This window comes from Onychostruthus taczanowskii, unplaced genomic scaffold, assembly GCF_017590055.1.
Source record: "Onychostruthus taczanowskii isolate IOZ18803 unplaced genomic scaffold, ASM1759005v1 scaffold58, whole genome shotgun sequence".
Lineage (NCBI taxonomy): Eukaryota > Metazoa > Chordata > Aves > Passeriformes > Passeridae > Onychostruthus > Onychostruthus taczanowskii.
Genome location: NW_024503457.1, coordinates 7,503,066 through 7,521,165, shown reverse-complemented (window position 1 = coordinate 7,521,165; position 18,100 = coordinate 7,503,066). Strand labels below are relative to the sequence as shown.

The 18,100-nt window shown below is 43.7% G+C and overlaps 1 protein-coding gene across 9 annotated transcripts in view; it reads left to right on the top strand.

Annotated features, from left to right (window-relative positions):
- MAP4K4 (mitogen-activated protein kinase kinase kinase kinase 4) overlaps positions 1-18,100 on the top strand; it is a 165,333-nt gene that overhangs the window by 63,225 nt on the left and 84,008 nt on the right. For all 9 annotated transcript variants that reach the window (XM_041417996.1, XM_041417990.1, XM_041417994.1 and 6 more), the window contains exon 3: positions 15,266-15,322. In XM_041417996.1, the coding sequence (XP_041273930.1) occupies positions 15,266-15,322 (57 nt within the window). The remainder of the gene's footprint in view (positions 1-15,265; positions 15,323-18,100) is intronic.

Below are 18,100 nucleotides of genomic sequence, written 5' to 3'. Positions count from 1 at the left end.
AAACAGCCTCTCAGGCCCTGATCTAGGTAGAATAAGAACTTTGGGACAGACCTGTGTACCTGTGGGGACCTGACTGTCCTCCTTCAGATTGTAAGTACTGGGTGTCCCATAGGTGCCCTTGGGAGGGTGAGAAAGCCCCTGGCTTTCCCTTGGAAAAAGCTGGTTGTGGGAGCCTGCCACAAAGTCAGGCAGAGGTGAGTGATGATGGAAAATGTGTTTTGGCATGTACATGTATGACTCTTTGTGTGTTTTTCACCTTCAGTGATGGTGGAGCAGCATTCCAGCAGAGTTTAACAGCTTTGCCAGAGATGGGTCTCCCAGGGCTGTGCTTTGCTGGCTGCATCCAATTCTCCTTTCCTTTGTGCCCTGTAATTCCTGAATGTCAGTAGTTTCCCTGTGTGGTGAAGGAGCCTCACTTGCTAGGCTGGTGAGTGGGGTGGGATTCTGACTTTTATCTCACTCAGAGTAGGTGATGTGGGTGGGGAAGTGATCATTGATGCTCAGGTTTAGAGCATGGTAGCATAGTCAGCCCTTGGCTTGTCTGTGTGTTTGATGGAGCTGCCCCACACTTGCATAGGCATGCATCTGTCCATGTGTGTGCCCAGAACTGACAGCACTTCTCACTAAATTGTGTCTTGCACGTGCTTTGCCTGGTGATCCATGGTTCAGTGAAATTGCTTTAAGTGTTAACTATTGCTTGTGCTTGTGTTTTGCAAAACAAGTGCTTGGGCTTGTTCTGAATTCTACTTTGACAGCAGTTGCAATAGCTGTGCACTGTATAATTGAGCAATCTATTCCAGCATTCCATCTTCATGTTTTCAGTGCAGACACATGATTATAATAAACTGTAATGCTTTTTCAGTAATTAGACAAGTGGCTGTAAATTTATAAGGTGAACTTTAAAAGCATTGTAACTTTTGTAAATCCAGTTTTATTACAAATATAAAAATAGTTACTTTGTTTTAGCTGTCCTCATAGTGGTGTAATTTGGAACAGGCACATCTGGGGTGTGTAGACCCCTCCCCAGCATCTTGGAAATCCAGTCCTTCTGGTGATACAACATTCAGACTGGTGGAAAGGACTTTGTTTTCTTTCCCTGATGGGAGAAGGGAGTAGAAGTAGTAGGGCAGCATCACAGCTGATTTAATTTTGTTTTCAGTGCATGACACTTAATTGGAAGATTGCTTAATTCTAGGAACCGCTGTTCTGCACCACCATACCACATAATGTAATTAGGTCATGGCTGTAGTGTTTGGTCGGAGTACCTGATTAACACAACTGTTTTCCAGATTCAAGTGGTGATTTGTTTAAATGATGGGTAGTTTTTCAGGCAGTGTTGCTCAGACTTTGTAGGTAGGTTTCCATATGTCCTAGGAAAGTGATTGAGCAAAAACGTTAAAAATGTGGAAGGCTTCTACTCTTAAAAAAAAAAAAAAATTTATTTCCAATCCCCCCTCTTCAATCCTTTTTGTAAGGTTGGAAGTGGTGGAACAAATGGTAAAAGATTAAGTTTGGCTACAGCTTTGGCATTATGTATATCTGTGTTTTAAGGATTAAAATTTTTTAAGGTTTAAATTCTGAGTGGGATTAAGCAGTATTTGCACTTGTGACTTATAACCAAGAATTTACTGCAGGTTTCCAAGCAGTCTCTGAGCTGCAGTGGCTGAGATGATGGGTTATTTTGCAAAGAGCCATGCGGCAGGAGGCAGTGTGCTGGCTCCACCTGTGCTGCAGTCCAGATGTGTCTGGGTGCATCCTTCACAGTCAGCTGCATCTGCTCTTGGAGACACCAGTGTATCAGCAGAGACATGGGATCTTCCATGACTGCTTCTTTGGAAACCACCCAGCTGGGGATGGAAACTTCGGGTGTGTAGGGCGCTCCTGAGTCAGGGCTGAATGATTGCTGGAGAAATATTTTTTTTTGTTTGCAGGGGGCTGGGACTTTCCATCTGAACTGTTTATAGGTTCCCATTTCTGTATTTAGGGGAGATGAGGTGATGGTCCCGGAAGTTATCAGCCTGCTGTAGTCCTGGTCTGTTGGTCCTCTGTCTGTTTCCTTTATGTTGTGCCCGGGCCCTCAGTGAGACGTGTCCCCTGCTGCCTCTTCTGTTTATGTGAGCATGGCCGCCAAGATGTTTGCAGGGCCTGAGGGACAACTTTGTTGCCCATGTGGGTGGAGTGTTCTTCCTTTCTCTTTGCCACCTGAGAAGTGGTGCAGTATTACCTTGAGTTACCATGTGTTTAAGTGGGCTCGGTGGTCAGAGACAGGGATGACGCACTCTCAGAGATCCGTGTGACAACAGTGAGTTTTATTGTTTGCACCCAGTTTATATAGGTGGTTTGAAACACCTCGGTTTAAACTGCTGATTGGTCTGCTTGTGACACTGCCCAGCTCTTTGACCAGTGAGATGTCTGCAGCTTAGCATGGAATGGGATTGGGTGAAGTCTCTGTTTAGGTTTGAATCCAACCTATCCCTGCCTCATCTGAGGATTTGTTTTGAGAGTCTGATACAACCAAATTTACTTGGCAACTACAGGCTAACTGCAACAGTGATAGTGCAATATTATTGAGGTTTCATGGATAGTGATGCTGGTCTAAACTGCCTGGCTATAACTGGCTACAAAAGTATGAGTCATGGTCCTCAGCTGAATTTTGATCCTTGCTCCTCTTTTGCAGTCTGGGGCAAGAGTAAGTTGTCTTATTTGTTCCAGTTTACCAAATGATTTGCGACCAAAAGCTTGGCCTTTCTGACTAGCAATTTTTATATTGCATCTAATGGCAGTTGTGGTCCAGAGCAGTGACTTGTGGTTTGCAGGAATGGCTGATGTTGGATCATGAGCTGAATAATAGTTTTGTGTGTGTTGTGCTGTCATGAGAAAAGAGATTTTTATTTTTTCCCAAAGTGCAATTGTTACTAGAAATACTAAAAAAGTCTTCAGTGTATATCCTACCTACAGCTACGGAAGGTGTGTGTGTTGGGGACTGAAACCGTAGAATCACAGAATTGTTTAGGTTGAAAAAGATGTTTACGATTAAGTCCAGCCATTAACCAAGCACTGCCAAGTCCACCGCTAAATTAGGTCCCCAAGTGCTGCATCTACATTTCTTCTAAATACCTCCACAGATGGTGACTCCACCACTTCCCTGGGCATCCTGTACCAATGTCTAACCGTTCTTTCTGTGACGAAGTTGTCCCTAATATCCAGTCTAAACCTCCCTTGGTGCAATTCGAATCCATTTCCTTTGGTTCTGTCACTTGTTTGCTTAGGAGAAGAGACTGACCCCCACCTTGCTACAGCCTCTTTTCAGGTGGTTGTAGAGAGCAATAAGGTCTCCCCTGAACCTTTTTTCCCAGGCCAAACACCCTCAGCTCCCCCAGCTGGTCCTTATGGGACCTGTGCTCCAGACCCTTCACCAGGTCTGCTGCCCTTCTCTGGGCACACTCCAGCACCTCAATGTCCTTCTTGTAGTGAGGGACCCAGAACAGAACACAGGATTTGAGATGTGAACCACTCTATTGCTGATATGGATGAGGGTGCTGTTGGCTTTCTTGGCACATTCCTGTGCTTCCTGCCCCTTCTTCCAAAGATCATAAACTCTCCTTTTTGCCCTAAGTTCCACCCAAAGTGCTTTATTTAGCCAGGCTGGCCTTTTTCCTTGCCAGCTTGTTTTGTACCCCATGGGGATGGGCTGCTCCTGTGCTTTTAAGGTTTCCTTCTTCTAGAATGTCCAGTCTTTCTGGACCCCTTTGCCTGTCAGGGCTGCCCTTGCAATGGACTTTGTCACCCAGTTTCTCAGATAGGCCAAAGTGGCAGTTCTGCTGCCCTCCCCCTTACTTGTTCAAGAACTGAAAACTTGTTACCACTTTGTGATTGCTATTGTCAAGAGTCCTCCAACAATCACATCACCCGCCAGTCCTCTGTTCACAAACAGCAGTCCTACCAGGGCAGCTTCCCTAGCGGTCCACTTTTGACCAGCTGCACCAGGAAGTTACAATCTTCCACACTCTCCAAGACCCACCCGGACTGTTTCTTCTCTGCTGTGTTGTATTTCCAGCAGACGTCTGGTAAATTAAAGTTCCCCTTGAGAATAAGGGCCAGTGATAACGAGATGACTTCCAGCTGCTTGTAGAATATTTCATCTGCCTCTTCATCCTGGTTGGGTGGTCTATAACAGACTCCTACCAGGATATCTGCCTAGGCCTTCCCTCTGATTCTTATCCATAAACACTCCACCCTGTCATCACCATCATTAAACTCTAGGCAGTCAAAACACTCCCTAACACACACAGGGCTATCCCACCACCTCTCCTTCCTTGCCTGTCTCTTCTGAACAGTTTATAGCCATCCATTGCAGCTCTCCAATTGTATGAGTTATCACACCATGTTTCTGTGATGGCAACTATATAATAGTTTTCCTGCTGTGTGACAACTTCCAGTTCCTGCTGTTTATTGCCTGTGCTGTGTGCATTGATGTAGATGTGCTTCAGTTGGTCAGTTAATTCTGCCAGGTTTTCATGGGAAAAAGCCCTGATTTTTGTGTGACCATTCTCAGATACTTCTGTGGTTTCCAAAACACCAGTAACCCATTCCATCTTTGCTGTCATATGAACCTCCATCTGCAGCTTTCACCAAGACAGCAGACTGAAGGACCTTGGTAGCACACAGTCTCTCAAACATTGGCATGGTTCTCCCAGGCTTATTTAGTGACTCTGGTTTTATCCCTTTCCACTCTGAAACCTAGTTCGAGGCTCTTTAAATGAGCCCTGTTAACTGCTGTCCAGAGATCCTGTTCTCCCTTTGAGAAAGGTGTACCCTGTCTGTTGTCAGCAGGCTTGCAGTCATGTAGACTCACCAATGACCAAACCCCCCAAAATTCTGCTGGGGACACCAGGCTCAAAGCCAGGTATTGATCTGCTGACTCTTCCTGTAGAAAGAAACCTAAAAAAGCCTTTTGCACCAAAATAGCTTTTGCCTAATCTGTGTTTTATTTGTACCCTGAGTTCACAGCAAGGCAGGTAAGGACCCACTGCAGTGGCTGCAGTACTGCAGCCTTGCTTTGCAATTTCTCCCAAGGAATTTCTTGCTCTTTTTGTTTGCCACGGCTTGGTCTGTGAAAGCCTGGAGTGTGTTATTTAAGAGTGGTGAACGTGTTTTGACTAGTTTTTGTGAGGCACTTGGTGTGTTCTTGAGTACTTGGTAAAAAATCATTATTGGAGAACACACAGCCTCCATTTCCTTAATGCCGTTCTTTTCCATGGATTAACCTGTGAGCTGAATGTGTTGCATAATGGCTTTTCTGTCGTCTGGCCCTTTCACATAATAAACATGTTTGCCACAGACTTTGGGAATGCAACTTACATACTACCCAGGTAGCAACAGAGAGGAAATGGCATTTATTTTGGTCCTTTCACTAAACAAACAAACAAATAAATAAATAAATGGCTCTGTAATTGCTGAGACTGGGGAGTTGTTGTTACTGACTCTGGTATAGAAAGGGTTGTTGGTACAGGCTTGAATTTTTGAGTCAAACTCCTGCTGACAAAGCAGAAATAGTTTGAGGTCTGAAAATACTGCCTGAGTATTTGAAAATAGTTCTGTGGACACAAAGCTGTTTACAGATCACTTGCTGGCCACCAGCCAGTTTCTCAAGGACAAGGTGGTTGCATTTTTTTTTTTTTCCCTTTAGAATCACAGATGTACTTGGCAGGTTATCAGAAGATAAAAATGCTGGAAATAGTCTCCTGGTGCGAGTCCTCATTTAATTAAAACATAAAACTTTATGCCAAATGTTGCTTGCAAGCAACTTGGTAAAATATTTCTGAATTTGTTCTTATGTATGGGGTTACAGTATAAGGCACGGTCCCCATTCTTTTCAAGAATGCTTCTTACTTTAGTCCTCCTGCAGCATACCTTGTGCTCTACAAGGTGTATTTTGGTTTCAGCAGTTTTTGCCTGGCAAATTCTGGCTTCCTAGTCCATAATGGCAAGGAGATGTAATTAAAACTGGCACTGATGGTGTTTGTAATGGCTAAAGGAAAGAAAATTGACTAATAGAATATCCTGAATTGGAAGGGACCCACAACTCTTGATGGAGTGTCTCCCCTCAGTAGGAGAAGTGAAAAGGTCAAAATCATGCAATTCCAGCCCTTTTTGTTGTGGAGGATAACACTGGAGAAGTATTAACAGTTGGACTGAAACTTACTTTTTGTGTATATATATATACACCCACACACATATATATATGTATATAAATAAATGTACATTTAAGAGTTTAACTTTCCTTTAATGCTAATGCTGCGGATTTTTTTAAGGCTGCCAATGTGAAATCTCTCATTTCAACCATGTTGAAATAAAATTTATTACATAATCTGATTTTTTTTCTCTGCTCAGCTGTATTGTTCTGTGGGAAGGTATACATGGAAGTAGTTTCCTTCCCCTTGCCCCTCATTAATATTAAGCTAGCAGCTCCTCCCCATGTCGTGTGTTTGTTAGCATCTTGTGATGCAGCTAGACAAAAGGTGGGGCTCTTGATGGGGACGGCTGTATGGGGCAGTGTGTGTGCTGCTCTGCGCAGCAGCAACCCCAAAAACATAGTAAAAAGTGAAATAAAAAGCAGTAAAGGCAATAGTTCCCCCTTTCTCCTTCCCACTGTGTCTTTTGCATTTACAGTGGGGTTTTGTGCCTTCCAAAACAATTGCCCCATCCATTTAGCATTCTTGAACTAAAAGAAGAAGTTGATTTCCATTTATTACCCCTCCTTGCTGCTCTCCAGGAGGCTGCTGGACATTTCAGTATTGTGCCTCAGGCAGCCTAGCTGGACACTTGCTGTCTGTGGCTGCTGGATGCTGCCCAGGGAGGGACGGTGACCTCTTGCTGCCTGGTAAAGGCTGTCACCCGTTTCTTGCAGCGGGTCTCTTTTTTACAGCAGATGGAATGCAACAAGGCTGGTAGGGTATGTGAGGGCTTATTTTTCCTTCTGTCACGGTGTACGACCTCTGACAATGCCTCACCAGAATGCAGGCTGCTTACCACAGCAGTGGTGCTTGGAGGGGCAGGGACTAACTAGGGTTTGATTATTATTTTTTCTTTCCCCAAAGAAAAGTGCATATTTTGTGGCACTTTTCTGTACTCAGTGCTTAAATATTTAAAATTGTCGAGGACATCTCACCCTCTCTTTCTGAAGGGATGTGCCCCGCAAAGAGGTGGTTTCTCTGCAAGTTGGTGGTGAGTGTGCACAAAGTGAAATGGGTGCAGGCTTGCCTGGGTATGCAGAGGGCCTTGGTCAAAAGGTGTCACTTGCTCCTTTCAGTTGGAAAGCTCTGCTCATCCAGGGTGATGATTAGATGTCAATATGAATTCATTTTAAAAGCAGTCAAACAAAGAGAAGCCAGCCCCAGGCTTTCTTCATCCGGGCTTATTTTGATGTCACTCTGCAGAAGGGATGGAGAAATTGCCCTTTTTCTGCCATCTCTCAGCTGCAGAAGCAGCTGTATTGTTTTAAAGCCTCTGTCCAGCCATGTGGGGACCTTGGTAGGTCAGTTTGGGCCCTGCTTGGTCTGAGGTATGAACCTTGTGTGGTACTGGACATCTTTGAAGTGACACTGGGTGGTTCTGATGTCGTGTGGCAGGCACAGGACTTGCTCTGCTCACTTGTGGTGGTTTCCTTCAACCTGAGTAACACTTCCCCTGTTGCAGGGACTTGCTATGGCCATGCCACCAAAATGGGCCTGATGCTCCTTCAGGCAGTGGCCAAGACTCCGTGGAAAGCGTTTTGTGGTGAAGGTGCCTGTCAAAGGTGGAAGATGAGAAATCAGCAGCAGTCTGCATGAACAGACCATGTAATTTTGTATCTACAAGTACATGTTTTATATCTTGATCTAAGTTATTTTCTTGATGTTCTCCATCTGCCTGATTTTTAATTATAGTTGCCGGAAAGAAATTGTTCTATGTAAAAGCGACCATTGCAGGCCATCCAGAGGGACAAATCGGTGTTAGGAGGGGTGTGTTTAGTGACTGGTAAAGACATTAAGGTAGGGTGAAGAACTGGTTTGAATGGGGGCCAGCTGATTTTAGCTGATGTTTGCAAAGGAAGCCAAATGTGCTCTAAGCCAACTGTGTCCATGTGGGAGGTATGCCTCTATTCTGATTTAATTATTTTCTTTTGTTTTAGGGGTTTTTTTTGTGTGTGTGTTTTTCAGTAGTGTGCTAGCTAAATCATCTAGGAAGGTTTAAAACCAGAAAAAAAAGAGCAAGGATTAATAAAGTCCTTCTCTTTTTGGACAGCTGAGGGTGCAGACTCTATTCTAAGAGAAAATGAATGATGGTGGTTTCAGTAAAGGTCACTAAATCTGGACACGGCATGGTGGTGACTGGGATGGGATGGGATGATGACTTTGAGGATGGATTTTGAAGAGGGTATCTTCAGGCTGGGGTCTCAAGCCAGTTAGCTCAAGTGTCCCTTTAGAAGAAGCATCTAGTGTGGTGCAGGAAGCTGTGGTGGTCACCTACAGAGCAGCAGAGTTTGATCCAGCACCCACCTGATGGCTGGGGTGTCTGGCCGAGGGGCAGCACTCAGCACAGCGTATCTTTCAAAAAGCGTTTGAAGTTTTTGTGGCCTTGTGTGAAAACGCATGGCGGCCTTGCTGCCGGTGTTGCCAGCAGGCCCCTGTTGGCCAGCCTTTCCTGCTCGGTATTTGAGGAATGAAAAACAGGAAAATCTGTAGCCTTCACTTGGTAAGGGAATGTTCTGTCCCGTTTGAGCCAGGAAATGTGCAGTCTTGAAGGGATCCCGGTTGGCTGAATGGACGGCAGTTGACATGACTGGATTAACAAAGGACCATCCATAGTCTTAAAGGGCACAGCTGCACTCCTCTTACCCTCCCCGTTCCCCTGTAACATCCCCTTCTCTTGCTATCTTTTTTAATCTATTGCCAGGTGAAGTGTTTCAGTGGCTGTGAACTGAAACCAGCATGAAGTCAGGCCTCAGGCAAATCTTTCAAAGCTCCTTGGGGAATTGGTGTTGTTTTCCAGGTGAATTGTCAAGAGAGCTGTCTGTCTTTGCAGTTCTCTTTCTGTCTTCTCCCATCAGACCGAAGCATCTCCTGCTGGTGGGTGTGATGAGGGAGGTGGGCTGCTGGGCAGTGTGCTGGGAGTCAGCAGAGATGCCTTCTGACTGAGCTCTGCAGTTGACCTGTTGTTATCCTGGGAAAGTTAGATTGTGGCTTTCTGCCATGCTTTTCCCACCATCCTTACTCCCCCCTCCCCTTTCTTTTCTTCCTATTTAGGCAATGAGCTGTTTGGGAGAAGGAAATGCCTCTGATAATGTATATCCAGCATCTTTCACAGTGGGAAAGCTACCACAAAACTAGGAATCAAAAGTGAAAAATCAGTGAATAGAACTCTCTTTTTTCCTTCCTAGTGGGAAACATCTTTTCACTCCCTCCCCAGAAGAATAAAACTGATAATAACTGTGTATCCTTCTGTGCATTATTTCACAGAATGCAGTAGTATGCATGAGTAAATTGTCATTATTATTTCTTCAATAGGCAGCTAGTGAGTCTGTGGATATCAAAAGCGGGATAGAGAGTATGTTGTTTTCTGTTTTGCTTTCCAGGCATTTGATGTCAAGATTTAGACAGAAGGAAAACACAAGAGCTCTGTCCTGTCTTTGACTTAAACAGTGACAGTCTTTAGCAGCTCTGGTTGGTTTGGGTTTAGAAGTCATCTAACAGGATGTATTTCTGCAGTGATTTTCCAGGTTTTTGTACTCAGGTTTTTTTGCTCATTTTTATGCTAGAAGTACTTTTCATGCCAGATAAACATGATCCTTTTTGTTTACAAATTCGTCTCCATTGCTGGAACGTATGATTACTAGAATGCTATATCAGTAGAAACAGCATAATTTTGGCTACACATGCAGTTAGGTAGACTTTTTGTTAAGAACACTCTTATTTATTTATTATTAAAGTTTTTTGTTTTGCTCAGGGAGGTTGTTTTCACTTTGTGCCATTCTATCTTTTTGCCTGTCAAAAATATGTTCTGCTTCCTCCACAAGCACTACTCCCAATGCTTTTCACAGGGTAGACCTGATCTTTTCAGGGGGTAGAAAGAAATGCCATGTATAGTCCAAGTTTTCACAATGCAAAGTTGATAAGTCTACAGCTTTCTATGTTGCCGAGTGACAGAAAGAGCTGATGGTAAACATGCCTTGGAATAATAAATTATCATTTATTGCACTAGGGCCTGCAACCCAATACCAGAGTATTGCTTCATGGCCTGTTGCCTCAGGCTGGTAGGAGTTAAGAGTCAACTGAATGAGAAGTGAAATGGAAAGTTAACGTTTGCCATCGGGGCATTGTACAGCACTCACTACTAAGAGGTGGTACTGTGGTATTTTCGCTTGATGGCATGTCTAAATCTGCTGCTTCTGTGTGCAGTGTGGCAACTGAAATTGGATTAGTAGTTTGTTTGTTTCAAATCAATTCCTCTTCTTTTTACAAATGTCAGCATAGAATACTGGGAGCTGGGAGAAGTTTACCAAAGACTTAATTGTGTACAGTGCACAGGATAATCCCAACTTGAAAGTAATGAGTCACAAATGGTACATTCCTTCCTTAATGTGTGATGTTGCCCCATATGCTGCTTCCATGCCATTTAGCTGGGGAGCAAGCTTCCAGGAACGGTCTCCCAGAGGCATGTTAATACACAGGTCTGAAACTGTGTTAGAAGGAGAATACATTACTGTGACATTAATATCTTGGGTCATTGGCGGGGGGATGATGTGGGGAAAAGAGGTGAATTAGCTGATGGAACTTTTTTTGCACTTAATTTGCATAGTTCTTTGATAACATTAAGGCACAAGAGAAAAAGAGCACCATGAAAAACAGCACATAACACCACTTGCCTTTGAACCTTTCTAAACAAAAAATTTTACAGTAATAACGTGTGCAAAGGAAGAAAGAGGCAAGAAGTAGGTGTATTAACTGACTTGGAGGGCGTGGGAAGACTTGAAATTTATAATGTTCTGCAGATCTTGGCAGTCTACTACGGATTCCCCTTGCCCCTCTGCTTTTCAACATGCATAAAGCCCACTGAGATGAGAAATAAACACCATATTGCTCTCAGACATGACTAGGAATGTGCTTAAGTAGTGGATTCAGTTTAAGATCCAGTTAAATGCTGCAGTATTGCTGTATTGATGAGAACTACAGCTCTATGTATATGAACTTACAGTCATCTGTATGAGAAGAAAGAAGACAAGATTTGAGGTTGGCAGTCTCAATTCCATTGACTTGCTCATCCCAACAGGCCATTTAAAAATGCAGTGGTACAAGTAGCACTCATAAACATATTCTTAGGCTGCTTCCTTGGGAGGATAAAGCAAGTGCTTTAATATGAATAGAACCATGAAATGAGGGAGAGAAAAGTGGGGAGAATGTGTAAGAAACAAGAAGTAGTTCAGAAATTTTGGTGAATAACATCTTAATGTGGCCTAAATGAAGGGAATGTGTTGGCAGGCTCATTTCCATGGGGACCAGCTGACAGTGCTGATGTTTTCTTGTGGTTCCCATGCTGAAACCCAGTAAGAGGCAAACTCTCACTCCCAGGATGATGTAGCCTTTTCTACCTGTTGCTGCCACTATTTGAAGAAACTTCTGCAGCTTCCTTGGGCCCTGGAGACAGAATTTATGCTTAGAAAGATCCTTCTAGGTTGCTGTTGTCTTCATTGCACGTTTCATATCCACACAACATTCTGGCTGTGGGACAGTATCTTGTGATCCTCAGCCTCTGATATTTGGCGCCTAGCAATATTTTAAGAAACTGCTGTTTTCAGTTAGCATGGGTTGCATTTTGCAATATTGCAGAGCTTTTCAGATATCTAGATGGTAATTGCCAACAATTTGCCTGGAGAAACAAAGCTACAAGAAGCTCTGCCTTGCTATGGGGATGGGGATGCCTGCATGCCCTGAGGGGCCACGTGTCCACACTGCACTAAGGCAGAGGCCTCATTCTGCATGAAAAACCTTATCCCAGTGGAGAGGTGTTGCTGAGATGGGGTGTCTGGATGGAGCCTTGATGGTTACTGTGTTTGTAAAGTGTGCCCTGTGAGCAGAATTTGAACAAATTTTCATCCCAGGAGATTGAGTTCAGAGGGTTTCTCCTATCTATGATTTCTGCCGTTTTTTCTTCACATTCAACCACATTGCAATTTTATTATTACTCTCTTTAACACTGACAAATTTTTCCAAAGCAAAAGCTGGCCGTGAAAAACTGACGATTGGTTTCCAAAATGGGAATGCTTAGCCATTTTATGTTGCAAACAAAATTATACCAACATGCTAATAGTTTGACAGGTCTGTTCTTGAGCAGAGCTGTTAAGCAAATAAACAAACAAACAAATGCTCTGCTCATACTTATATGCTGTGCTTGTGGTGTTTGTTTTTTTCCCGCCCTCTGAAAATATTTTTAATGAAAAGAATGTAGCTTCAAATGTCGTTTTTACCTCTCCCATATAAATTAATGTCATGCAGGCCATCCCTCCTCCTCCCCATATGTTGTAGATTTTTAGAGTATGAGTGCTCCATACATTATGAAAAGGGTATTTGGAGTAATTTTAAACAATATTCTGAAGTGACCAGGGTTTAAATTTGGTCTGGGATACTGCGCAGACCACACTTCCCACACTCTGCAGTTCCCTTGCTTTCAGTCCCTTAGGAGGGTTATGTAGAAGCTTTTCCTCTCCCAGAAGAAGCAAAGTGAAACATGAGCAGTGGCTGTGTTCTGCTGTAGCTGGCCCCAGTTTTCATAGGGATACTCGTGGAGGCACCAGCAGGATCCCGTAAAGCTGCAGGGGAAGTATGGTAGGGCTGGTGCACATTAGTCATCCTGAGTGGGCCAGTCTCACAGGGAGGAACACTGACTTCAGAAAAGCTGTGAAGTCGAGCACTGGGAAATTTTAGGTGTCTCTCTGGAAATAGCAAGCACACCAGTAGTTAGTAGATTTGAAAAGACAAATAAAGTAAAAATTCCATGAAAATGGCATCCTGTCCTGCTACTTTGCTCTTCTGCATGCCACATTTTTTGCTTGAGTATATTCTGCCACCATTTTAGCACCTCCACTTTGCTGCAGAGTGAATGGGGAACTGTATTTCACTGCTTTTTAAAAAAAGTTTCTCTCTTCAGACCTCCTTAGTGTTGTGAGGGTTTTTTCTTCAGAGATATCTTTGTTTCTCTGTTATCTTTAGCATATTCTTTTTGTACCTAAAACTGTACTTCCCATGTCCTTGGGCTTTCACATTCCTTCAACAAAGCTGTGGAAAATGGGGGCAGAGCTGAGAGCAGGCATTTTTCCACCTCAGTGTAAGCCATTTTCCACTCCTTCCTTGTGTGATGACAAGTCTTGAGGAGAAGACCACAGGCTTTTGTCATTAGGCAGAGCTCCAGGGTGGGAAATTGGAGTTGGAACTCTCCTGGGCTTGCTGAAAGACTTCAGTTCAAGAAGTAGTAAGGTCAAGGTGAGGTCAGTGTTGGCTACTGCACACGTTACGACCCCTAACTTTGTTTTAAAATCAAAACCAGCTTGAGACCAAGCTGTAAAAAGAAATGCCTGTGGTAAAGCCAGTTTACAGAGCAAGCAAAAGCCTGAGCTCAGTAATGTATTTATAGAAAGCACGTGGATTGGTTAGTAAGGGGGAGAGTGAAGCACAAGAAGAGTTGTGAAAGAAAGCTGAGGCAATGAATTCTGCAGCATTTTGTCCTTTTGAATGCACCAGCAATGCCTGGCCATTGCCTCCATGGAGGGCATCATAAGGTGTGAAAGGGTCAGGATTTCTCTAAAGAGATTGGTGGTTTGGGGTGCTTCAGTTGTGGGATGCCGGTCTCAAAAGACCCTGTAAAGAGGTTAGTCCAGGCAAAAAATACACTTAATGTCCATCATATAGGTTTCTGCCTAGGAAACTCAGAAATTGCTGAGGAGAGAAATGAAGGAACTGTGACTTGAGTTAAATGTTCAGTTGTGTTCTTATTTGTGATAAAAGTGAAGACATTCATTGGGCATACCTGTTGCTAGAGAGCTTGACTGATGCAGATAAGAACCTTTGGAGGTGGTGCCTGGGAAAGTGGTTGGGAGACTGAGCTGTTTGGCTGGTTTAGGATAAACTGCTGGGTGTTACACTGCTGAGTGTTAAGTGGAGAGCTGGAAAACACCAATATTGGGACCATTTCTAAGTGCCTGTCTAGAAAAAAGTACACAACAGCTAATTGATGTCTCTACCTCATGTAAACATACACTGGAGAGAAAAAGGCTTTTGTTAGAAGTCAGCTGAGGCGAGTTACAGCCCACCAGAGCTGGAGGGGCCTGCCATGCTGCTTGCCTCCCAGCCCTGTGATCTGCATCCTGCTGGCTCCAGCTCTGTTTTCACTGCAGAACAAACCAGTTTAATTTCCTGGACTGCAATCCCCTGCCCCACCCCACAGTTTGCTTTTTCCGTGTTAACTTTCTGCCATTTTAGTGATCTCAATCAGCTTATCATATGATACAATGAGTGCCAGAAGGAGCTCAGTGCTCCTGGGAGAAATATGTGACAGGAGGCTGGAAGGAGGCAGAGGAAGGAAGGGTAGGAGCTCCTGCTGCAGGAGCTGGGATCTATTAAGTCAGCTCCAGCTGTACTGAGAAACTGTACCCTTACTGTGGTGTAGCTGAAGGGAGATGACGTTTTGTTCTTGTCTAGCCACTGTGGGACAAGCAAAGAGAGCTCTTGCAGGTCTGATGCATCCCTTGCAGAAACACCACTTCTTTTACTTGGAAAGACCAAATCAGTGAGAAAGCCCTAATCATGGGCTAACCATGCTTACTAGGTAAAGCATGTATTATATCACCTATGTACTAGGTATTGGTTCATATGAATAAAACATGCAACATTTGGAATTTATTCTGGCGTGTTAATAAACTATCATTGCTGACGATGGGCTTTGCTAAAGTAAACAGAAGGGAAGCTGTGAATATAACCTGCTTGTACTTGATAATCATCATTTTAATGTGGAGAAAAATGGGTACTAAAATTTGAAGAGGAACACTTTAAATGTGTTATTGTTGTTTTAGCCATCTAGAGTATTTCTGGTATTTCCTAGGAAGTATCAGAAGGATCCAGCATTGCTGGGGAAAACCCAGTGACTAGAACTCTTGTCCAAGCGTTTTGCTCTGTGTAAGCTGAAGGGATGGGTGAGATGCTGGTGCTGACTGTTCTCTCTCTGTCTTACTCAGGGTCGCCATGTCAAAACGGGTCAGCTGGCAGCCATCAAAGTCATGGACGTTACTGAGGTGAGTAGAAGAACCTTCTGCTTTATTAGCAACGTGTAAAACTTAATAATGAGATGGTATAAGGTTTACATCATATTTCCGTTGAAAGGCATGGTCTCTGCACGTGAATGTTTGCTCTCTGCTTGCAGGACCTGATCTCTCCAGTCCATCTGCCTGAGATTTCTGTGTGCCTGTGTGCTGGGGTGTTTGGCCTCCACAGATTGCATTGTCCAGTCCCAGGGCATATGGGTGCATGTAGCACTCTCTTCTCAGAAATTTCTTAGAAGAGGGGGAAAAAGTTCAGATTGCTTGCTTCCCAGTTGTTTTCTCGGAAAACTATCATCTTGGTTTTACCACAAAAGAAGGTGCGGTGGTGTAGAGGACAGTGTTCTCCATGGTACATCTGCAGCCTACAAAGGGCATATGTTTATTCAAAGGAATGAGTCCCTTGTAGTTCCAAGAAGCCTAAAAGCAGAAACATCTGCAGGAATGATGAGCAGATTGCTAACAGAATTCAGCAATGTAAAGTAGTTATAGTAACTGACCCATTGGGATTTACTGTGGAGCTTTAGATGGGAAAGAGGGAAATTAACCCACTCAGAGAAATAAAAAATATATGCCTGTATTTGAATCCTTGGGCATCTTGCAGTTTATGCTGTTCAAAAAGCAATCAGTTTAAATTAAGTTTTCAAAACAGAAGAAAAGCATGGGCTTCTCCCTGTTACTCTATTTGTGGTATGTAGAGTTCCATTCACAAATTAACAGCTTCCAGTTTAAAATCAAATAAGACACTCCCATGTGATATCTGCAAAGCTTGAGTGGTACTGCTCTTCTGTAGAGAGATTGTGCCTTTTCAAACTGTCATATTCTTCTGAGCTCCTCAGTCTTACACAGGGGGAATACTTACATTAATGCATGTACATTGTACAGAGCAGGGGGTCTTTGGCCAAGATGGTTATAGCAAGCAAAACATCTGCAAGGATATTGCTGCAAAATATTTTATAGCTTAGCGTGGCTATAGGTGCAACAAGTAAAAATGGCCTTGGACACAAGGTCCTAGGTGGGTGGTGGGGTGTAATGGGTAAACAGGCAGGGGAGGAGGAAAACAAAGAGACAGAGTTAGGTCAACTGATAGCGCTTCAGTCTTATCTCTGAATCTCTAGTGAGTGATGGGCAGTGTGACTGTTGCTCTCTAACTTCAGCTGTTGTGTCTGCCAACAGGTAGATATTCCCTTTTTTGTTAGATGGCTTGATAAAGATAAGTTTTCAGCTGAAGTTTTTCAAAGGCTGCCTTCATGAGGAGGCAATGTTTTTTTTGCTGCAGTTAACAAGCAGAGAAACCAAAGAAGAATGAAGGTACATTGACACACAGTGAATGTTCTTTGCACAGCAAATGTTTTCATCTGTGCAGCAGTTTTACACAGGGCAGCTTGCTGGACTGTGCATGACAATGGCTTCTTCCATAATACTCAGATTGGCTCTGTTTCACACTCCCTCTGTTTTTAATAGCATGTATTAATCACAAACAGTTGTAACAGAAAGGTTGCGCAGAAAAAGGAAGACAGCTGAAAAATGCTGTCTTTGCTGTGTCTGTAGTATGGCTACGCTCATATTGCAGGAGTAAGTTTTGAAACTTACTGTAATTTTTGTCCAGTTTTGAAAAGCAAGTTGTATATTGGCACTGTCTTCTATGTCATAAGTGCAATGCTTTTTTAGGGGATGCAGGGTAGTCAGAGGGAGGAGTTTGGAGATGTTAGCTAGCCCCATGCAGCTTAAAAGCATTGTCATTCCTACCAATGGAGCTCATGTGTTTTTGCTTCAAAGAGCTCACAGAGACTGAAAATGTGTAAATTCTTCCAAGTTGTACTAACTCAGCTCCACTTTTGAACACCAGGCATGGGTGATACTGTTGAATGTACCATTTTCTCAGTGGCAGATGTGGCTGTAGGATGTTGTTGCCCAGCCTTGCTCACTGGTTCCTTGCCCGTTTCCCAACACTTGTGCCGGCACAGCTGCCTTGGGGTCAGGTGGTGACCTGGATCAGTGAACAGGCTCTGGTTCCAGTTTTAAAATACCCTTACTCCTCTCCTTCGTCTGGTTATTTATAACCTGGATTGGTTCCTTGATTGAGTTCAGCCCATGATGTTGCAAACTTTGATGTGGTTGCTATGAAGAAGGTGGCATGAGAGTGGAAAAGATACACTGCTGGCCATCAGGGAGAAGGGACAGTAGCTCAAACTGATATTTCTGCTGGAGGTAGCCATATCCCCAAGCCATAGCTTCAGTTCCTCAAGGGTTTGTTTCATGAACACCTCCTTTGCTGGCAAAAAATGCAGGTCCATCCTGGTCCTAGCATGCCACAGCTTATGGGGACAGTGGGAGGAGTGACCATGGGACAGAGAGGGCAATGACTTCCACCCTTGCCACTGTTCCAAAAGAAATGCTGAGGGAACCACAGCCACAAATTCACCTTCTCTGCCTGCTTTAAGAGCTACAGTTAGATGAACTGCTAATGGTAATACCGTATCCATGCCCATGGAGAAAGAGGCTTGAGTGGAAACTTTCACAAAACTGAAATTGTGGTTTTCTGATGAGTGGTTGCTTGAAGCTGTAGGTGATTTGTGCCTGTGTGCACGTTTTATTGGCAGTGTTATGCCTTTCTGCCTAAATTCAAGCAGTGCCATGGGGGATATCTGATTATTCTGACTAACCTGAACTGAGAACAGACACAAGACTTCCTTTCTTCTGGGATACCTCTGATCCAGTGCTTGTTTTGCCAAATGCTTAACAAATTAGAAA